This window comes from Hemibagrus wyckioides, linkage group LG14 (assembly GCF_019097595.1).
Source record: "Hemibagrus wyckioides isolate EC202008001 linkage group LG14, SWU_Hwy_1.0, whole genome shotgun sequence".
NCBI classification, from domain to species: domain Eukaryota; kingdom Metazoa; phylum Chordata; class Actinopteri; order Siluriformes; family Bagridae; genus Hemibagrus; species Hemibagrus wyckioides.
In genome coordinates this window covers 8,936,026-8,957,071 of record NC_080723.1, presented here as the reverse complement: position 1 = coordinate 8,957,071, position 21,046 = coordinate 8,936,026, and the positions used below count along the sequence as shown (strand labels likewise).

Genomic DNA, 21,046 nt, shown 5'->3' with positions numbered 1-21,046 from the left:
GTCCTGTGGCTAGTTTTGTGGGACTACAGGATGATCCTGTGCCTAGTAAAGAACATGAAGACTCTTTCATGGACCCATCATGGCTGCAGGTATGCATATAGGAGATCCGTGGGAAGAGGGAGGGTGCAGTTCAGGCAGTGAGGACGAGTGGAATATTCCACTGTAGTGATCAGGTGCAGAGCTGTGTGTGTGTGTGACCTTGCCAAGCATCAGATAATGTGATAGCACTTGGCTGCCACTTGGAGTGCTATAAGCACATTAGAGCAGCGTTAGATCTTTTACAGAAAGTGGCTCTTATTAAAAAATTTTATATTTTTTTACAGTTTAAAATAGCTAGACTTTAAAAGGCAAAATTTCATTGCTATCTAATTATAGGAGCTCAAAACAACAGAAGATGTAAGGATAAGTGACAAAACTAAGTGCCTTCAGTCATCAAAACTCTACTGCTACTAGAATATAACTCTAGAATAAAAATCTTTGAGTTTATTCTCTTCATCCTCTCGGTGCAGACAGGGATTCAGTTTGCATGCCTTCGTGTTAGAAAACTGGAGCTTTTTAGAGATGTGGGTAAAAGACGATACTTTGATATTAAGAGCCGGATACATGAGATACATGGTGCTTTCTCGGTAGTCTGTGTCCTTTGCATTTCTGAAAGGTCAGAGTGAGGCAAAGAGAGATTACATTTGCTGTGTCTCCAGGCTGCAGTGTCCTTGGCTTAGTAACAGTGATAAAGAATGATAAAAAAAATCTTTCTCATTGCCAAGCTGACACTCAGTTCTCTTACTGGGTTTTTATTCCACTGTAAAATTGTGCTGAGAACTGACACAGCATTAGTACTCACCATTACATGACCTGTTAGCTGACTGTTGATGATGCTAAAACCCAATCCTGAAACACTTTTTTTTTTTTTATAATAAATGCTAATTTGGATAGTGCTTTATTACCTATTAATGATATCGCTGGACCGTATAAGTATGTTGAGTCTGGGGGAGAATCTTCCTCTCAGGCCAATGAGAAACACAGGAGCTGTCCTAAACATGACCTCAGCTCATATCATTCGCTGACTCTTTGGCTTTTTTAGATGTGGATGTTCTGACAGATGAGGATGTCATTTACTGAATGTGATACTGAATATATCTGCCTTTGGAATCTGAAATGTTAGCCTTGCCTTTAGAGCAGATGGATTAACATCGTAGCTAAGCAGTCCAGCACTGAAACCGGCTTTATTTTAGGATTAACTTGCGCTAATTCCAACAGTGCAGTGCTGATTATTACAAATTGAAGCCTAGTGTAGCCTCATTTTAGTCGTTTCCATACATTCCTGCTTCTGTTGGAGTTCTGGGGATTAATTAGTGTAAAGGAATAAAGTCCGATATGTTAACACTGGTGTCCCAATGATATATTGCAGTGGCCTGTTGCCACATGCTTCACCTTCTTGGTAACTAGAGAGAGAGAGAGAGAGAGATGGACAGAGAGTTTTTTGAGTTTTTCAAATCAACTTTGTTTAATCATAATTGCAACTTCACTTTAGGTTCAAACATTTAAGACAATAATCACACTTCTGTATTTCCACAAAAATTCTATTGCAAACCCATCATCTTTTCAAAAACAGAGGTAAAGAACAACAATCCATCTGTTACTGTACAGATAGCTTCATTATAACCCCACTGAAGAGAGAAAGAGATGGAGGGGGTGAAGATGGAGAGTGAGACAGAGAGAGGCAGAGAGAAAGAGAGAGAAAGCAAGAGATGGAGAAAGAGAGATGGAGAAATAAATAGAGAAAGAGAGAGAGAGAGAGTGCACCACTGGATGAAGATCACACACACAGCTTCTAAAGGCTTTTTGCTCTTCACCAGTGGATGCCGAATTTTTTAGTCCTGATCACTGGAGCAACCGAAATGTCACACCGAGATGCCAACAAGTAACAGCTCTTTAATGTGCACAAGAGGAACAGTGGCATCAGACTGCTAAAAATACAACCTAGACACCTCACTGAGAGAGAAATAAAAAGAGACATAGAGATAAAAATACACCCCAAAGTGAAAAAAATTGTCACCTGTCTACTCGAGCAACACATTTTCAAACTTTTTTTTTATTATTAATTAGAAAATGTGTGTGTGTGTGTTTTATACACTCTTAGGAAATGGAGGTTCTTCAGAGGATATGTAAGGTCTCATTGGACAAATAAGTCTTCCTAATAAGTCTTTTTACACATTTTAACCTTCCAGCTTACTCATTTACACAATAAAATGAAAGTTGGAAAGATTGAAAGGTTGATTCAACATCACATGAACTTTGACCAAGTCACTTTCATCTGTTATAAATCTTTAGTATGTAACAGTAGCTTTAGAATCGCTTGATAATATGCCAAAAAAAGCATAAAAGTCAAACGGAAGCTTTTACTTGCTGGATAAAAAGCCGTTATTATTTGGAATCATTGAAATCTAAAAAAGCATTAATAAATATTTAGCAAAGCCGATGTCTGACACAATTCTAAACTTAATTTTATGTTTTAGGTACCAAAATTTTCATTGAGGTCAGCGAGTCTTTGTTCTGAGGGAAATCACAAAATTTGAATTTAGCTTAAATCGCCTAGCATGGACAATAAACAGTAAACTGGCAGCACACATCAAAAGCCACTGACACTCCTCCTCTTCCTCCTCCCTCTGTGGCTGATGCAACTCTCGCAGAACATTTCACAGCTTCAGCACAGTCAGGGGTGTGTGTGTGTGTGTGTGTGTGTGTGTATGTCTGCATGTGTCAGGGGGGGTTGTAGTGATTCCTGCTCACCTCCTGCTGGTGAACTTTCCCCCAGTGCATTAGCTTTCCCAGGGCTTGGTGTTGAGCTGCTCAGTCCTGTGACCTGGATTCAGCTTATTAACTGCACTCAGTTATCCACCTGCTGCTGCTGCTGTCACACAATGGTGTTCTTTAAACATTTTAATTACTTAACATTTAAAATATCCCACGTCTGTTGTGTCTTTTAGCCTTTTAGTCTCTCTAGTTATCATCATCATCTCAGTCCATAACATCACAGTGAACATTTGTTTAAAAGGTAAAGCACAACCTGGCATTTAAAGCAGGGGTTAGCACCAAGCTCAGTAAATAACTAGCTAGCTAGTTAGATACACATGTTAGCTAGCTAACCGAAGGTACACTAAACGAACTTGTTCAGTTACACTGTGCTAAACCTGTGCTGAAGTATTCCTGTCAGTCTTGTTTTTCCATCTCAACATATTGTTGTTCAGTAAACACACATACAGAAGGCATGCGTTAAAATGCTAAAGGCTGAGGAAATAAACACACAGCATTCCATCTGACCTCCCTGACTGCTACTACCATGAAAGCAGGCTGCTCTTTTTCACCGAATTAGGGAGCCTCGTCGTCTTTGTTGAAATGAAAAGGATTCGGTTTAAAATGAAAAAGTTAATAAAACGTATTGTATGGATTACTTCGGTATTGTCTTGCTTTATCCTCCCAAAAAAAAAGTTTTATTACACTGAAAATCTTTCCTGTGCCTTTCTTTCTTTTTTCTTTTTTCTTTTTTTTTTTTTACTCAAGCACAAAACCACAATATCCTGTCTTCCCAGAACCTTCCTGTCCCAGAACCTTTGATAAGTCTATGAACTGAATTTTTTTAACAGTGAACTATTTCTTAGGTCTTTTATAGGTCAATGACTTGCAATTTTTAATATTTTTAGATTCGCTCTTCCATCACCACGCTACTATTTGCTGGGCGAGAATTCAGCTGGATCCGACATATCCTCATTGCAGCCGCCATCTTGTTTTTCAACAATCTTCTCGTCATCTTCGTCCCAACAATCAGAGATATTTTCGGCTTTATAGGTAAGTTGTGTTTTACTGTGTACGCAGTGTTTCTTGCGCTATCATTTATGGTCTACAGTTAACAAAAGGTTAGTTTTTATTAGATTTTTCATAGCTAAAATTTACCAAAAAAACCTGTTATGGACAGTAAAGCTTTGGCTTGTTGGAATAATAAAGCTAGCTAGCTGTTCTAATACTAGCTATACTAATGAGTCGTGTTCACATGTTTTGTTGTCAGAAAGAGCAGAGGTTCATTCTTACATATTTAATTTTTTTACTTTTATTTTCACACCATAACACATTGTTAACTAGCTTGCTAGTTAACTCTATGATCATGGAGAGCTATTTTCTCCCTGTGTACAACATGCATAGACCGGTTGTTGATGTAGATTACAAAGGCTATACAATCAGTAAAGTCAGTAAAGTTGCCTTTTGTACATTTTTATAGACCTGTCTATAAAACCTCAATTATTGTTGATGTGGATACCGCATATTTACATTTAACCCGACTATGATTTGATCAGAATGCCTTACATGAACTTCTAATAAATCTTCTAGTTTAGTTCTAGCCATTTTGTTTTGTTCAGGTTGGTTTCCTGAACAAAACCCCGCAGACCACATGGGCATGCAATATCTGGCTCTTTTGAAATACACCGGATATGTTGAAGTATTGCAGAAGCAATAAAATGGCTGTCACCATGAAGTTTCTGTTCAAATAATAAATAATCATTCAGATGAGATAAAGTATGGTGTTATAATGAAGACACAGTCATTTAATCGGCATTTTTCTTCCTGCTACAGGCTCCTCTGCTGCCACCATGCTCATCTTCATCCTCCCAGCTGCCTTCTACCTGCGCTTGGTGAAGAGCATACCGTTCAGATCCACCCAGAAGATATCAGTAAGTCTAAACATGTACAAGATGCACATATATACGCAATAGAAATTCAAGTGTTTCATTTTAGATTTCAAGCATATCAAGGTCTCTTAGGGGCATATGGTGGTTTAGTGGTTTGCCTCGTATCTCCAGGACATTCCAGACCTTCATTCCAAAGCCTTGTCTGATTGACATCTCTCAATTATCCATAGTGTGTGAATGTGTGTATTTGTGTCCAGCACCTGTATAGGATAAATAGATAGAGGTATAGAAGGTGCCTTAAATATTCTGCCTAAATAATTGATCTGAATATTTCATTGTGTCCACAGGCAGCCATTTTCCTAATCGTGGGCATCATCTTCATGATTGGCAGCTTGTCTCTCATCATTCTTGACTGGATCCACAATCCTCCTGGTTCTGGAGGTGGCCATTAAACTGAGGGTTTATTCAGACTGAGGGTTATTATTATGTGACCGACACGTTGCAGAAGACCCTCTCAGCATCACAGCATTACAAACAGACATTCAGCCAACGTGATCTCTTTTTCTCTCTATGTCTTTATTACGTTCTTTCAGTGTCATCACATGCCATTCTTTAATACCGAGCACGCCACACTCTTTGACGAGGCAGTTGCACACGAAACTCCGCGTTCAGCTCTTTGGAAAAGAGAGAGATAGAGAAGCAAAAAAAAAAATTCTCAAGAGTCTCAACTGGCTGCCTCAGACACTGCAGAAGCAAAAAGGCCGCCGTGGTGCTTCAGGAGGTCATCCTCACGATGGATACAGAGCACTTCTAGATTGCGTTTCAAGATTTTTATGAATGTTCACGAACAGGCACAAATGACACCAACACACTTGTTAGCTAACACTAGGGTTTTTTTGTTGTTGTTGTTCGGTTTTTTGTTTGTTTGTTTTTTGTTTTTATTTTAAGCACCAGAGAGCATTTTATTTTGTTTAGCAACAAACGTTGCATTGCATTTCTATTACATGTAATTAGAACTTGATATTCATGGTTTTTTTTCACTCTGAACAAAAAAAATCTCTTTCACAGTTAAGTGGACTCACTGCCATCGATTTACACGTTGATGGTCGGAGTTTACTTCAATTTCCTTCGACTGTGTTTACAATGTAATGCTTAAACAAAACTTAGACAACTGACCTTTATGCAGAAATTGTACGATTCTATCAAACCCAATGTAGGGCCTCGGGGATCTTGTCCCTAAACGCTGAGTGTGAATCCTAAATGTCCAGCTTCATTCCAGCTCTGATAAAGTCACACCACACGAGCGAGGCACGGAAATAGGACAGCTGGCTCTGACGTTTTTTTGGCTTTAGGTGAAATCTGAGAGCTTGATGCCAGAACAGGTTTCCAGTCATCAGCTTCTGTGTGAACAGTATCGGTGCTACAGTACTAGTATTAAACGAGTGCTTCGCTAAAGTTTTGTTAAATTCTGTCAGAGCAGACGGGAAGAACGCTTCAGGATCTCTCACACCGTACTGTACATCCACTCATATCGCTCTCCAGGGGTTATTTTCTGAATTGGTGGTGGTGCTGGGCTATAAATCAGGGCACCAAATTCTTATTCTGTTGTCCCTCAAAAAAAAAAAAAAAGAAAACATTGTAAGTGTCGTCTTACTTCAGCTGGGTTCAGTAATAATATCTTCAGTTTTATAACATCCCCCAAACGTCATCTATTTTTGTTTTTTTCTTTCACGGTGTCGTCCCACGCCGCTGTAAAGGTTTATTCATCATGTCAGAGCGGAGCTGTGTCCTCATGGGGTGCAGAGACCAATAGACAACAAACCAAACACTGCTGAATTGACTGTTTTGTGCTTTTTTTTTGTTTTGTTTTTTGGTTTGTTTTTAATCCCGCCAAAGTGGACAGTATTTATAGATCCTTTGTTGATCTACATAGACATAGAGAGATATTTCGAATGAAATGGTATATTTTGTGCATGTTTTGGATCATGGTCTTTTTTGACAGTTGTATATTCTTTGTAAATAATCTACTAGAAGGAACACTTCATGAGCTTCTTCAGGGAAATGAGGGAAATCATCTCAAGTGTTTACTCATAGACTTTTATGTATTTTAGTTCTATTTTTTAGTCAATTAACTTTCTTTCTTTCTTACTTTCCTTTCTTTCTTCCTTTCTGTCTTCCTGAGCTTGCTTTGTAAATTTTGTGAGAAAAATGTAATATTCTATTTCTGTTATTTAGTCTCCTGCTCGGTTGTTTTTATCAATGAACAAATAGTGTTTTTTACGCTACTGCTTTGGTACAGAACAGAAGCATGAGCGGCTGTACTGCATATGGCTGAAGATCATCTCTTGCTCTTCCTTTAACTCCTTTTTGTACACTTTTTGTACACCCTGTAATGCCTTGATCATGGGGCAGGGTCCAGTTCACTTAAAACGGTGGATAAACACTGAGTCATTTTGCGCACTGTATGTCAGGCTGTGGTTGGTTGTATGTGTGGTTGTGTGTGTGTGGTTGTGTGTGTGTGTGCTCAGTGTCTGTCAGTGTCATGCTGGATGGGCTTTAGCTCTGTGCCTTGACTTTCCCTTCAGGTATTTTAAGGGAGTCCAGCTTCATTTGTAAAGGGGTTCAGTACTGATTTTTTCCCTAATACCTCAGAATGACTCGTTTTTGGATATTTATTGCTATACTTTGCTGATTTGCCGATTGTGACACAAAGTTGGAACCTAGAAGCCCCTCCACAGATGAAGCTCAACCCCACAGCTAGAGCTCTACTTGTCTCTTCAACTCTTCTACCTGAGAGCCATCAGACCCACGAGGAGCATTTGCTTGCCATTAGCCAAGCCAGCTCTGCTTCCTGTGGATCAACCGTCCGTGATTTGCATATTTACTGTCAAAGGGTTGTTGGTTTTTTTTGTATCATTGAAGGTGTTTCAATAATATAAAAATGAGAAACTTCTTCCTTGTGCTTGGTCTTGGTGTTAAATTGATGTCATTCATTATCACCATTCATAAGTGTTCTCATAGCAAGTGATAGAAATTTATTTATTTATTTAGATTTATGCTTTATTTATACATTTAGGAGGTGTAATAGCTCAGTTCCTAGCTTTGAATTACTTTGGGTTGTACTCTGACTAATGAACAGTCTTAGTCACAAAGCAATAGAGATAATAGGTAGAGAAATCTGATCAAACACACCTTTATCCATTAACACCAGGCTGCCATTATGATTCCAAGTTTCTCAACACACTGGTGATCATCTCTCTCTCTCTCTCTCTCTCTCTCTATACACACATTCCTCTGACAAGCACACACATACCTAAAGACTCTGCCCGCTCCACCTTCATCACATACACACCCTACTATTAGTGTGGGATGTAAACAGTGACATGCTGGTAGGTGTGATTCACAGTCACAACCGAACAGATCTGTTTGTGAATGATTCATGTGTGTGTGTGGCCTCAGTCATTCTGTGGCACAGAAGAATACCTGATTATGTAAAATCTTCAAACCTGCTTATTTCAATGATCCTCTTCTGCTTATTTATTTTGGCTCTCTTTCACACACACACTCATTAACACCTAGAGGCATTTTAACATAACCAATCCACCTATTTTAATGTAGCCAGTCCATAAGTTAGCAAACTAGAGAAGTAAGGCTAAGGGTTGTTGATCAGAAGGTCAAGCCCCAACACTTACAGCAAGGCCCTTAACCCTCTCTGCTGCAGGGATGCTGAATTAAGACTGACCCTTTGCTATGAACTTCCTAAAGTGGGATATGCAAAGTTGAGAACTTCACTGTGCTGTTATGTCTATATGAGAAAACAAAGTCTTCTTCTAACTACAGAAACCATTAGAAACCAACAGAAAGAACGTAAGAACTTCACGGAAGTCTGACCTACAACTGGAGTCCAATGATGGTGGTGTGTCCTTGCTGGTCCTGCTGAACTTTAGTGCAGCTTGTAACACTAATCAAATTATTCTCCTTTGTAGACTAGAAAATGATGAAGACTGATCAGCTTGTTCTATCAGCTTGTAGATGTTGCTACACATAGCAAGGTAAAGTCTGAAGCTCTACCTACTTAATCATAAACGTGATATTAGCTTCCACTGTTATACTGATGACAAACAGTTGTATGTTTCAGCAAAGCCAAATGAGAGACACCAGCTTAACAAAGTTGAGGAATGTGTAAAGAACATGGTTGTTGGTGTCAGATGGTGCCAGATGGTTTATTTCATAAGCTGCTGATCTCTGGGGATTTTCACTCTCTCTACAGTCTCTAGGGTTGGTGCAAAAAACAAAAAACATTGTCAAGAATCAAGAAGCTTTTATTGACATAAAGCTCACATTGAGTTCTGTGAGCAGAAATGTTGTGCTGGTCAGAGGAAAATGGAGAAGATAGATAGCTTTGAGTTGCAAGGAAGGATATAGTAACTCATATATTCATTCTTTACGACCGTGCTGAAGAGAATAGCATCACAGCATTCATAAAAATATCAAGTTACAACACAAGATGATCACATCAGGTTCCAAGTATAGGAATCTGATGGTGTCATGAGCACAGATTCACCTAAACTGGACAGCTGACAGTTGACTGGACAGTTTCAGTGCCCATGATAGTTTCAGCTTCCTGTTTTTGCATGACAAGAGAGAAACCTAAAGTGGTCTTCCTATTTAGGTGTTGGAATGAACTTCCTACTGATGTCTGGACAGCAGAGTCACTGGCTGTCTTCAAACGACAGGTGAAGACCTACTTTTTCCTGAAATACTCTTCCTGAAATACTCGCACTTCTTTTTGTCTGCCAAATATCGTAAATGTAAATTTAAATGCAAATGTGGTCTGTCTTCTGCTGTCCATCCACCTTCACCTCCGTTTCACAGCTGAACCACACCTTACATCAGTCCTGTGTCAGAATGTCTTTCTGAATTTTCTCAGTTAAACTTTCATTTGACAAGAAAGAGACACATGTATTGTGCAGAAATGTTTCTAATTAGTGCGGTGTGCTGACGTCAAGAACAGATATCAAGTACACACTCCTTGTTTGTTGGTATGAGGAAAAGACACAATAGAGATATGCCTAAAAGAACAGATTGAGTGTCTGTGTTTATGGACGAGTACACACACCTTTCTTAAAGAATGTAAAGGAAATGAGAAGTATTTTGTCATTTAATACGTTTTAATAGAAACCAGTGAGCAGGCTTTAAGATTAGCTCCTTTAGACAGCAGTCACACAAACTGTTAGTGATTTAGTGACAATGCGCTAAAATCAGCAGTACTGCATCGGAGTTAGAGGAGGCTTCTATGATCCTGACCTCCGACTGCCTGCTGCTCGGGGACCTGCGGAGAGCAGTGAGGGTGTTCAGGCTTCTTGTTCTTCCATAAACAGACAATGGGAACCTAATCGCTCAGAACACACAATTCGGATGATCGAATATCGACCCTAACTGTGCATTTTGTAGTTCTTTATATAAATTAAACCTGTGACTTTTACTCTACATACCTAATTCCCAGATTTGTAACGGTGATATTAGTGCTTGCTTACGTTTCATGCAATAACTATAAGTTCTGAGTAGAGATGTGAGGAAACACACACTGAGGCATTGTGTTATTTGTTCCTTAATAGAATTTCTCAGAATCGAACTATCAATGTAGTCAAATTTTTAATATTAGTTTAGTAAAGACATTGACTTAGCTGCCTGTTCACAGTATTCAGGCAAAAGAGAATACTTTCATGGGAACACAAAAGGAGGCTTTAACTGTACATTGTTTTACCACTTGATATGAACAAATGTTTTATTATCAGATTGTTAAATGTGCACAATATTTAACCCAGGCCTCACACTGAAATCTTAACCCAAAGGCTCTTCCTGGATGGATCATCAAGAAATTCCCTGTTCATAGGGGAATAAACTACATTTCAAAATCAATTCTGAAAGCTTAGAGTTCTCATGGTATACTTCATGTGTAATCCAAGAATAATAACACAACTGTGCCAGTTAATAAGGAGCTTTAATCCTGGAGGATTGCAGAACTCAGTGCCTGTGTGATCCATGGTAATGGTGAACAGGTGGAGGATGAGGTGTTTCTCAACCCAGTTTACACTCAGTAATGACTTTAGAATTATGCTGGTATATTTTCCTCAGTGTTTGGATTTCACTTTAATTTTATGGATTTAGAAAATTGGACTTCAGAAGAGACTTCAAAAAGGAGTCAGATTTGGTATAAACATTGGCAAAGGAATATGATGCATGTCTAATAGCAAATACCGCATCAGTTTTTAAGAGTATTCACCCTTCTTGAACTTTTCCACATTTTGTATTGTCAAATGTATTTTTATTTGTAAGTCTACTGCTCACACACACCTGTTCCCAATCACACTGCACTCACAGTCACATTCATAAGGACTTTCAGCCCTTATGTTGCTCATTCAGTCATGAAGTAAACACTCAGTCACATTCTGTCCTGTACTTATCAAGCCTTTCTATTGTTTTTGATCGCCCGCTTTGTGGACTTTGCCTAGTTTTCTTATTCATATACCACCTTGTTACAGTTTGCCAATCTCCTGGACCTGTGCCTGTTTAAACTTTGGAGTTGTTTGCTGATTCTTCATTAAAACTTTATTATCTGACACTATGTCATTAATATACACAAAATAGGCCATAATATTGGTGGATATAATGAAAAGAACATTAACAACGTTTAATAAATCTTTGTTGTTTGGAGCAAGTATTTTCTCCTATTGCTAATATAATCACATGAATAGAGTCAATATGTGTGAAATTAAAAAGGCACATGATCTCAAATTTTCCCGTTCCTGGAGGAACATAGGGTTTTAAAAGAAAAACACTTTTGGGACAAAGCTCTGGAAAAGCGTTGATCAAGATTTGATTATTTAAACCCTTTTACCAGTACTCTGGTGTTTTGTTCTGTCTGCAAAATGGAAATTGATTTATCAGACGTTTTCAATCGGTATAAAGAAATGAAGTAAGTTCTGGCTGTGAGCCTGATATAAAATGAATCAGGACTCTGTTGGCTTTCAGTGTGTTTTGGATGTGTGTTTTTCCCTCTGTTGGATCAAGTCAAGTCAAGTCAAGAAGCTTTTATTGTCATTTCAACCACCTATAGCTGACGCAGTACATAGTGAAATGAAACAACGTTTCTCCAGGACCCTGGTGCCACATAAACATACAAAGTATAATTACAAACACAGAAACAACAACACAGAGCTAGGACAGAAGTGTGTACTAGCCACATAAAGTGCAAAGTGTGTAACTAAGTGCAAACAAAAAGAACAACACAAGACAGAACACATAGTGCCGGAAAAAGATGTGCAATGAAATGAAATAAAATGAAATGTACAATTTTGAGAAAATGTAAAAAAAAAAATAAATAAAAAAAAACAGGTATCTAATAACATATATGGTTGTAACATATGTATATAGCGGCCTGACAATATGTATTGTGCAAAAATGCAATAGCAGCGGTTGAAGTAGTGCAAAAAGAGATAAACATAGCAGCACATAAAATATCAACGGCGGTTGAGGTAGTACAATAAGTAGTGAACAACATATTGTGAGTCACACAGGTGAGTGTGTGTGAGTGAGAGAGAGAGAGAGAGAGAGAGAGAGAGAGAGAGAGAGAGAGAGAGAGTTTTGTACAGTTCAATCCTGAGTGTTGAGGCGCCTGATGGTTTGAGGGAAGAAACTGTTACACAGTCTGGTTGTGAGGGCCCGAATACTTGGGTACCTCTTTCCAGACTGCAGGAGGGCAGAGAGTGTGTGTGAGGGGTGTGTGGGGTCATTCTGTGGATAGCCTTACACAGAAATTTAGTGGTTGAAGGATAGATTTTAGCTGCTTTTTAGATGAACAAGCACTTGGAGCATGCCAGAGAGCAGAAATGGGTTTGATATCTCCATTTATTTTGCAGATAGAAACATTTGTTTTTGTTTTTCAAATTTCTATGAATATATTGTCCCTAATAGGCTAGGGAAAACTTATAAAACACTACAAATTCTTAAAGTAAAACAGAAAAATAAATCCACAGTAAAAAAAAAAATCCACAGAATGAAGTTAAATCTGTTACTAAAAAATGAAAAGTATATGGCACAACTGTGGTTATATTCTAGAGGAGGTGAACCAGGCCAACATGTGGAAAAAGATTCTAACCACCTCACATCTCATGAGAACACCATCCCCTCTGTGGTAGCATCGTGTTATGGACAATTTCTTTTTAAATCAGGTGGGACTGGTAAACTGGACAGGGTTGATTGAATGGATCTTGCCAAATAGCAGTCTGCAAGAGAATTGAAAGTAGGAGGTTCACCATGTTAAGGGGTGCACACTTATAGAAATATAAATGTGTTGGGCTTTTTTTGCACTTTCAAATAAAAATCTCAGACCAAAAAAATGAAATTGTAAAAAAAAATAATGGAATTAATTTCTTTTCATTTACAGGTTGTAATGCTCCAAATTGTGAGGAAGTGTTAAGGGTTAGTTCTTAAATACAAAAAAAATTAATACAATCTAGCACCTAAATGCAAAAAAAAGAATCCTAATGCAAGAAAGAACAATTGTAAAGATTTCTCTTCAACATTATCATTTAAACTCAGAAATGCACAGTCTTGTCAGTGTTAGTCCATTGGCAACGTATCCTGTTGACACTGATAAGTGATGAAGGAAGGTCAGCAGTTACGTCATTAGGGGGCCGTGTCCGACCCGCTGGAGGTGTGTGTTCACCAAACCACACATCCAGAAGAACAGGTGTATAATGTTGTCCTGCTGTGGTGAGGTCACTGACTCATATACCAGGACTCACCGTATTTACAAAACAGAGTTTACTTTGGAATGTTTCAAAGCTAGAAAATTGTCACTGGCACCGATTCAGAATCCCCAGCATTTTCTGACAGAAATAACAAAAATGAACTTAAAATGTTTAAATAAAAAAAAATTAAAAGAAAATCTATTTTTTAATGCCACTACACTATCCTGGGGTTCATTGTTGTAATGCCAAGGTACATGCTTTCCCTGTAATTACAAATAAATAAAGACCAGTTCTAATGTGTCATTCAAAAGCACAGCATCTTTATAAGCTCACTTTAACATAGTTGTGAGGGTTTTCAAAATATTAATATACACAGTGATCATTTTTCATATTAAATACTAAACTCTGGCCTAGTTCTTCTGATTAAAAAGTCTTTTCATCCACATCTTTTACACGACCATTGAGGTCTTTGAGACTTTTCATTCCTTTACCCTTATAAATATGCTGTTGGAAAGGATGACACAATTGTTCTTCAAGCATATGAGTGGCATTGAATCACCCTTTCCTGCCTTTACTTAAACATTCCAACTGTCATGCCAAATGTTAACTTGTCACAGGTCAAGGTTATTTTATCTGTTTTAAATGGTTGCCTAATAAATAAAAAATCCTGCTCCAGTTGTAATTGGGATTGTAAAAGTGACAATATAGAGACATAACCAAACGAGAAATTCTAGAAAGATCAGAAAAAACTCAAAACACAAGACACCAAACACAAAGCAAGCTAGTGATTCGAGGACTTCTCAGAAATGCAAGATTTTATCAGGACCAGAACCAAACAGGGCCGTTCTGATGAGAGGACAAACAGGTGAAGATAATAACAGTCAGGTGTTTCTAAAGCAGAACCACTGTGAGACAATCAGGAACCACTGTGAAGGCTCTGAATGCAAGACACCCCCATTACAGTTTTGTTTACTCCCACACAAATGGCAGAATTGTAAATTAGAAATAGATTCTTTCCTGATCAAACATTAACCAGTGATGCAGGTTTCACAATAGCAGGGAAACATCACATGCTACCAATAAGTAACTCACCAGTACAAGAACTTTCATGCCAATGCTGAGTCACCCTGAGTATCCCTGGATCACACCGCTTACTTTCTGCTAATTAAACACAGTAAACTTTAATGATCTGAACAACAAAACTACTTTTTACACTGTGGTTAATTAGATCACTTTATTTAAACTGTTAAGCATTAAAATACATTGTAATGAAGTAGAAATCAGAAACTCTAGAGATTCTTTTACATAACATTGTACATGACATTACAAACGAGTGCAAGTGAATTATTAGGATTTTTCTGACATCATCATTATCTTATTTTAGGATAATAATTTCTAAACCTTTTTATGCTCAGTAAAGTCAAACTTATATTTTCAAATTTATGACTATAGTTTTATTTTATTTAAAAAAAGAAGCTTCTTGCAAGTAAGCGACATTCAAAATATTATAAATAAATTGTTATTTAAACATTTTTATTAATTTATTATTTATATATTATTTATTATTATATTATTTATTATGTATATATTATTTGTTATTATATATATATATATATATATATATATATATATATATATATATATATATATATATATATATATATATATATATATATATATATTATTTAAATAAAAAAAGAGTATGTTAGATTTAAATATTTTGATGTTTCAGAAAACATTGTTATTTGAATTATTGGTAATTAAATGTAATTTAGCTTAACATATCATTGACTTATTCCCCCAGCTTTGAGAAACATGAAGAGTCATGTTGACATGCCTCTTGTAACTAAACCCGTCATGCAACTTTTTTGCAGCACAGCTGACTGTTAAATACTTTTCAATGTACTTTTTATTTTTTTTAAAAATTAAAAGATTCCTGCATATAAGCAACATTTGCAAATATTCATTATTCACATTTTTTAATTGTTTATTAATTTCTTCTTTATATATTCTTTATATATTATGTATTCATTTACATTTATTAAAAAAATGATGAGTCATGTTGACATGCCTCTTGTAACTAAACGTGACATGCAACTTTTTTGCAGCACAGCTGTCTAGTATTTAGGCTTAACAGAGTGTGTGAGATGAGACTGTGGTTTGATCCATCATTTAGGTACATCCATCATAATCCAGCAGTGGAATGATCCATTATATAACTGTCTGGCTAAACTCTGGCTGAACATCGAGTGTCATGCCTGCCAGAGTTCAATAATCATGAATCAGTGTGAAGAGGAGACACTGTGTCAGTCAGTGCACAGAGCAATTCATCCATAAATACATTATAATTAGATGCTTTTAAGACACTTACGATGTGCTGTCTTCTCGGAGATGGTTTTGTGTTGTTGTATTGTTAAAATGTTTGTCAATTTTCAGGTTTATATCTTCCAAGAGCAGCTGTAATTCTCATCTGCTGGCATGTTCATCCTAGAGATCCATAAATCTAAAGCTGTCGGATGTGTTTGATTAGCCTAGATTATTAACCAGAGAGAGAGAGAGAGAGAGAGATTCTTCCTATCCAGACATACAACATCTACATTACTACATAACTACACACCTTTACTTTTTAATTTCACTGAATCATTCATGGTTCATGATTCACTGATATTATAGGATTTTCTTGGAAGGTTTTCCAGTAGATGTTGGTGATATGTGACCATTCATTTAAAAGAGCATTAGTGAGATCAGACACTTACATAGTGGGGTTGAGTCAGTGTCAGGGCTCTGTGCAGGACACTCCAGCTCTTCCACTCCAACCTTAACCTCCACACCATGTCTTCATGTGCGCAGGAGCATTGTCATGCTGGAACAGGGTTTGAGTCTCTTAGTTCCAGTGAAGGGAAATTGTAATGCTACAGCATACAGAGACATTTGATACAACTGTGAAATTCCGGCTTTGTGGTTAGAGTTTAAGAAAGAACCTTATATGACTGTGATGGTAATATGTGCACATACATTTGATCATATAGAGTGAACAAAATGTTCATAAAATATAGCTGTACTGAGGAGGTCTGAGGAATTTATTTCACAGTTCAGTTAGCCTTGTCTAATAAAACTTTAACTAAAACCCAGCTCTAAATATGAGCTTACACTAACCACTTCTCCACTCATCACAACTGGCCTTTTTTCATTGATGTGAAGTCTGTGGTCTTTGTTTCTTATGTTTTACCTTGTAAGATCACTGTAAATGTATTCATGTGTCCCAGTCCATCAGGAATATCAGTGAACTAAGCAGGAACTTCACCTGATTTTCTCCACTGTAGTCACTGCCAGGGAAATTTCTTAATGCATTCAAATTTACCAGTCACCTGTGTTCCTGTGCGACTCTACAGTTTCCATGACTGACAAATGATTCCATAAGCAGGAAATCAACCTTCAGAAGGAACGAGCATCATAATAAAGTCCCTGTGAAGTGAGCCAAAAACAAGACAGTGTGGCTATTCATAAAGGATTGAAACTTGCATTTTCTATGCAGAAACTTTGGTCTAATGTTGTACACCATCCTGTCAGTGTGACATGAGAATAACGTCTAAAACACAGTCGACTTCACGTTATCATATCTGAGTGAGTTTCTCTGACTCCAGTCATATCGCAGCAGCTTCAGAACGCTTACAGGAAGAGACATGTCACAGCTGCAGAATGTGTGCACTGTAGAAATGGCCCCACAAGAGTGAGGTGTGTTACTGAAGAACCCTATTTTCTATACTGCATATGATCACATCTTACCACCAAAAAATATGAGAACATTACAGCTTGAAATGAATGAAAAAGTCTAGAGATAGGTTTCCTGAGCCTATATTTTGTTTTATTGTAATCTATTGTAATGAAAGCAAATACTAGACACAGATATTATTAAAGATTATATTTACTAATTTTCACTTATTGAGATTTTTTTTTACAGAATCTTCACTCAGATTCAGAAATAATTTAGCGCTATTACTCCCAGCTGCTTCTATTGAACTTTTCCACTTTCTATTTTTACATGTCTCATGAGTGTTGATCATTTGACTAGAGCTTCCTGTTTGTCTCTGTTTGTCATACTTTTGATTACAACCTCAACTCTCAATCTCAGCTCATTCAGCCGAAGCAGGTCTGTCTGTTAGGAACAGATGAATCTGTGTAAAGGAGTAATGTTATTAATTAAAAATGCTTCAATATGTACTTTTTGTGCTCCAACATCGGCAACAAGCCAGTAACTAAATATATTCTATTTGAAGCTTTTTAACGAAATGTATGTAGCCCCCCTGGGGTATTAAAAAATGTTATGATGTAATTACATTCCGAGAAATGGAGCTAGGAATCCCAAGGAATGTTAATGTTTCCTCTCTGACTCTGGAAGCATCTAAGCAACAGTGACGTCATATCCTTTTACAGGAAGGTAACCAACTATTAGTGCCAGCGGTGGTAGCTCAAGTGGCTAAGGCTCTGTGTTGTTGATAAGAAGATCGGGGTTCAAGCACCACCAAGCTGCTGCCATTGGGCCCTTGAGCAAGGCCCCCAACCACCACCACCCCCCACTCCAGGGGTGCTACATCATGGCTGACCCTGTGCTCTAACCCTAATATGCAAAAAAAAAATTCCTTGTGCTGTAATATGTATGTGACAAATAAAGGCGTAGATTCAGCATGAATCACAGGGTGAAAGATAGATTGAACTTCATATTGATCAACAATCTGTACTTTCATGCTGATAACTCATAACTTCCTTTTTTTACACTTAGAATGGCAGAATTCTGGTTCCATTTGTTAGTTTATTTAACCAGGACAAAAACTCATGAAGACTGAATCTTTCTGCCAAAAGTGATCAGGCCAAGAAGGCAGCAAAAGACACAACAATTAAAGACACAACAACAATTAAAATATTTTTTAACTCTCCTTTTATCCTTGGTGTCTCATTTTCAAATGTTTTTATATCAAAAATACAGTTTTATTTCATGTAAATGAGGTCTTATAACCATAAATGACTAAAGAAATTGTACATTTTGTGGGAATACATTTTAATGAGGTTAATTAAAATGGGAAACATGCTTTAAAAACACTTAAACCAGACAAGGATCATATTGATTCAGGAGGACACAAGTTACATGATTAACAGGAGAACAACACAAAAGGTTAAAATAATACATATTAACACAATCAAATATCACAGAAATATCCCAAGACTATTCTTAGTTATTTAAATGTGCCATAAATTCCACCGATGTTGGAAGTTGTTTATGAACAGTTAAAGTTTGTGTTAATTATATTTTGTTGATGTTAATTTTTTTTACAGAAATAATGGCTGACAAATTAGTAGGTAACAAACCACGTATTGATTTATATATAAAACAGTATCAGTGTTAACATTTGTATAATCCATACAGAGTAAAGTGTCAATTAATACTATGGACGTTTTTGAAAAGAAAAAAAATAAAACCCGACTTACAATTTAGCACTATTCAAATGTAAAGGATGTGCAGTATATTTGAATGAGTGTACAGTGTGTTCTCCAGTCTGGGAGGCCAGATTACAGTGTATTTGTCTGTATTTACTGATCTGCTGTAATCCTCCTGTTCTCTACCTCCTCAATTTACCTCCCCACCCTCATGACACTCTGCCCTGTCCGTCATGGGCCTGGAAATCTAATGCACATTAAGTCAGTGGGTTCATTCACTTAGGATACAGATCATCCACCGCTAAATATCTTATTGGAAAGTTTTGAAGAAGATCTGAGGGCGTGGCCTCGGCTCCCTCACCCTGATCTCTTCATGTGTCCACGGTTCCTGGAATGTGGCACTAAAACTACTTTCCCACCAGTAAGTGGATTAAACCTTAAAGCTTCATATTAAATTGTGCCCATGCAGAGTCTTGTTCCCACCAGCTACAGTATGTTTAGCCCTTGAAGTATGTTTAGTCCTAGATGGAGCATTTATGACAGATAACCTGTTATTAAGGTTCTTTGCTGGTTGTAGACTGGCTTATGTTTATAGTATAACATTCAAAACCTCTATTAAGTTGTATTAGACAATGGAAAAAAAGCCATAATAATACATTTATATTATAAATTTTGCTGACTTTTAAGCATCCTGGAATCCACATTGAAACGTTTTACTTTTATAACTGAAATTGCAATGATCACTTTACAAGGACCTCAAAGCAAACGGAAAATTAATCAAATTTAGTTAGATGTAAAACGCGTGCTCTAAAACTTACTGATTCATTGTCTGATCACATACAACACACTGATATATAGTGTAGATTAATACTGTGTGTTTTAGTAAGTGTGAATAAGTCACATCCTCCTCGCATGTTGCACATCGTTCACACATCGTCTGATGGTGTAGCTCAGCTGAACCTATTGACTTAAATATAAACGAATGGCTAATCGGGAACCTTAACTACGACACGAGTCTTATAATTTCATGTGTTATAAATAATAAACACTTCATGTACAATCGCACATGTTTGTTAGTTAATGTATTAATTAACACTAAATGAAAATCAACCAGCTCAGAAAGAATGTAATTTGGAGATGAATCCAGCGCCTTTCATTGATGTTTGTGTGCTCAGCTGCATAAACAATTAGAAATGGTGCAGGTTTAATTCATATTCTTTCCTATAGAGCAGGTTTTATTCAGTTTACTTCTATATGTTAATTAATACATTAACTAACAAACATGTCATTAAGGAGGTCATCATTTATTCAGGCATGAAGTCATAAGACGTCATTTGTAAATTTCCCTTTGGGATGAATAAAGTATCTATCTATCTATCTATCTATCTATCTGTCTGTCTGTCTGTCTGTCTGTCTGTCTGTCTGTCTATCTATCTATCTAGTTAAGGTCAGCTCTTCATTAGTTGCCAGATGTTGTAAATTGTTGTAAATTGCCAGATGTTGTAAAATGTTGTAAATTGTTGCCAGATATTGACAGGTTGTCAGACTAATGCACAATTCATTTGAACTTGTTCCTGTATTTTTTCATAGCAGATTGTTCTTTTAAATGCTTTATAAAGGAACAAATGAATGTGTCACTCTTATAGACTAGTTTCCTTATTTTGAAAAAACAACAGATTTTACACTACCAGCATTTTTCCCATATCATATAAGACGGTATTGAGACAGATTTTGTTAAAACACCCCAAAGAGTACTCAGAAAGACTATGGGTGTATATTTAATTTAGTGTATTAATGTAAGCTTCCCATGGCCCAGGTCATGGCTTCAGAGTGTATATGTCTCCAGCAACTTATTTGTTTAAGGTGGGGGTGAAATAAAAAAAGAAAAGAAAAGAAAAGAAAAACTTTATAAGAAACCAGGCATAGGGCCAGAGGAAGATGAGATGCCCTCGGTCCAGCACAGTGGGAGATTGGGTGGAGATTCACAGTCTCACTGACCTCTGGACTGGATGAATTATTAAGTATACAGAGTTGCTTCATTTTATTTTCCTTTTCATTTTCAAAACTGCATAATCAGGTTTCTCTTTTTTGCATCTTTGAAATTCTAAACCATTAGCCACTCTGCCTTATATTGTACTTCATGCCCTTGTCATGACAGGGCCTAACAAAAAAAGT

At 37.0% G+C, this 21,046-nt stretch overlaps 1 protein-coding gene across 3 annotated transcripts in view; it reads left to right on the top strand.

The window, feature by feature from the left end:
• The window catches only part of slc38a4 (solute carrier family 38 member 4), a 29,092-nt gene extending 21,457 nt beyond the window's left edge, over positions 1 to 7,635 (top strand). For all 3 annotated transcript variants that reach the window (XM_058407939.1, XM_058407937.1, XM_058407938.1), the window contains 3 exons: positions 3,702 to 3,846; positions 4,627 to 4,724; positions 5,030 to 7,635. In XM_058407939.1, the coding sequence (XP_058263922.1) occupies positions 3,702 to 3,846; positions 4,627 to 4,724; positions 5,030 to 5,134 (348 nt within the window). In that variant the 3' untranslated portion in view covers positions 5,135 to 7,635. The remainder of the gene's footprint in view (positions 1 to 3,701; positions 3,847 to 4,626; positions 4,725 to 5,029) is intronic.
• The last annotated feature ends 13,411 nt before the right edge of the window (positions 7,636 to 21,046 follow it).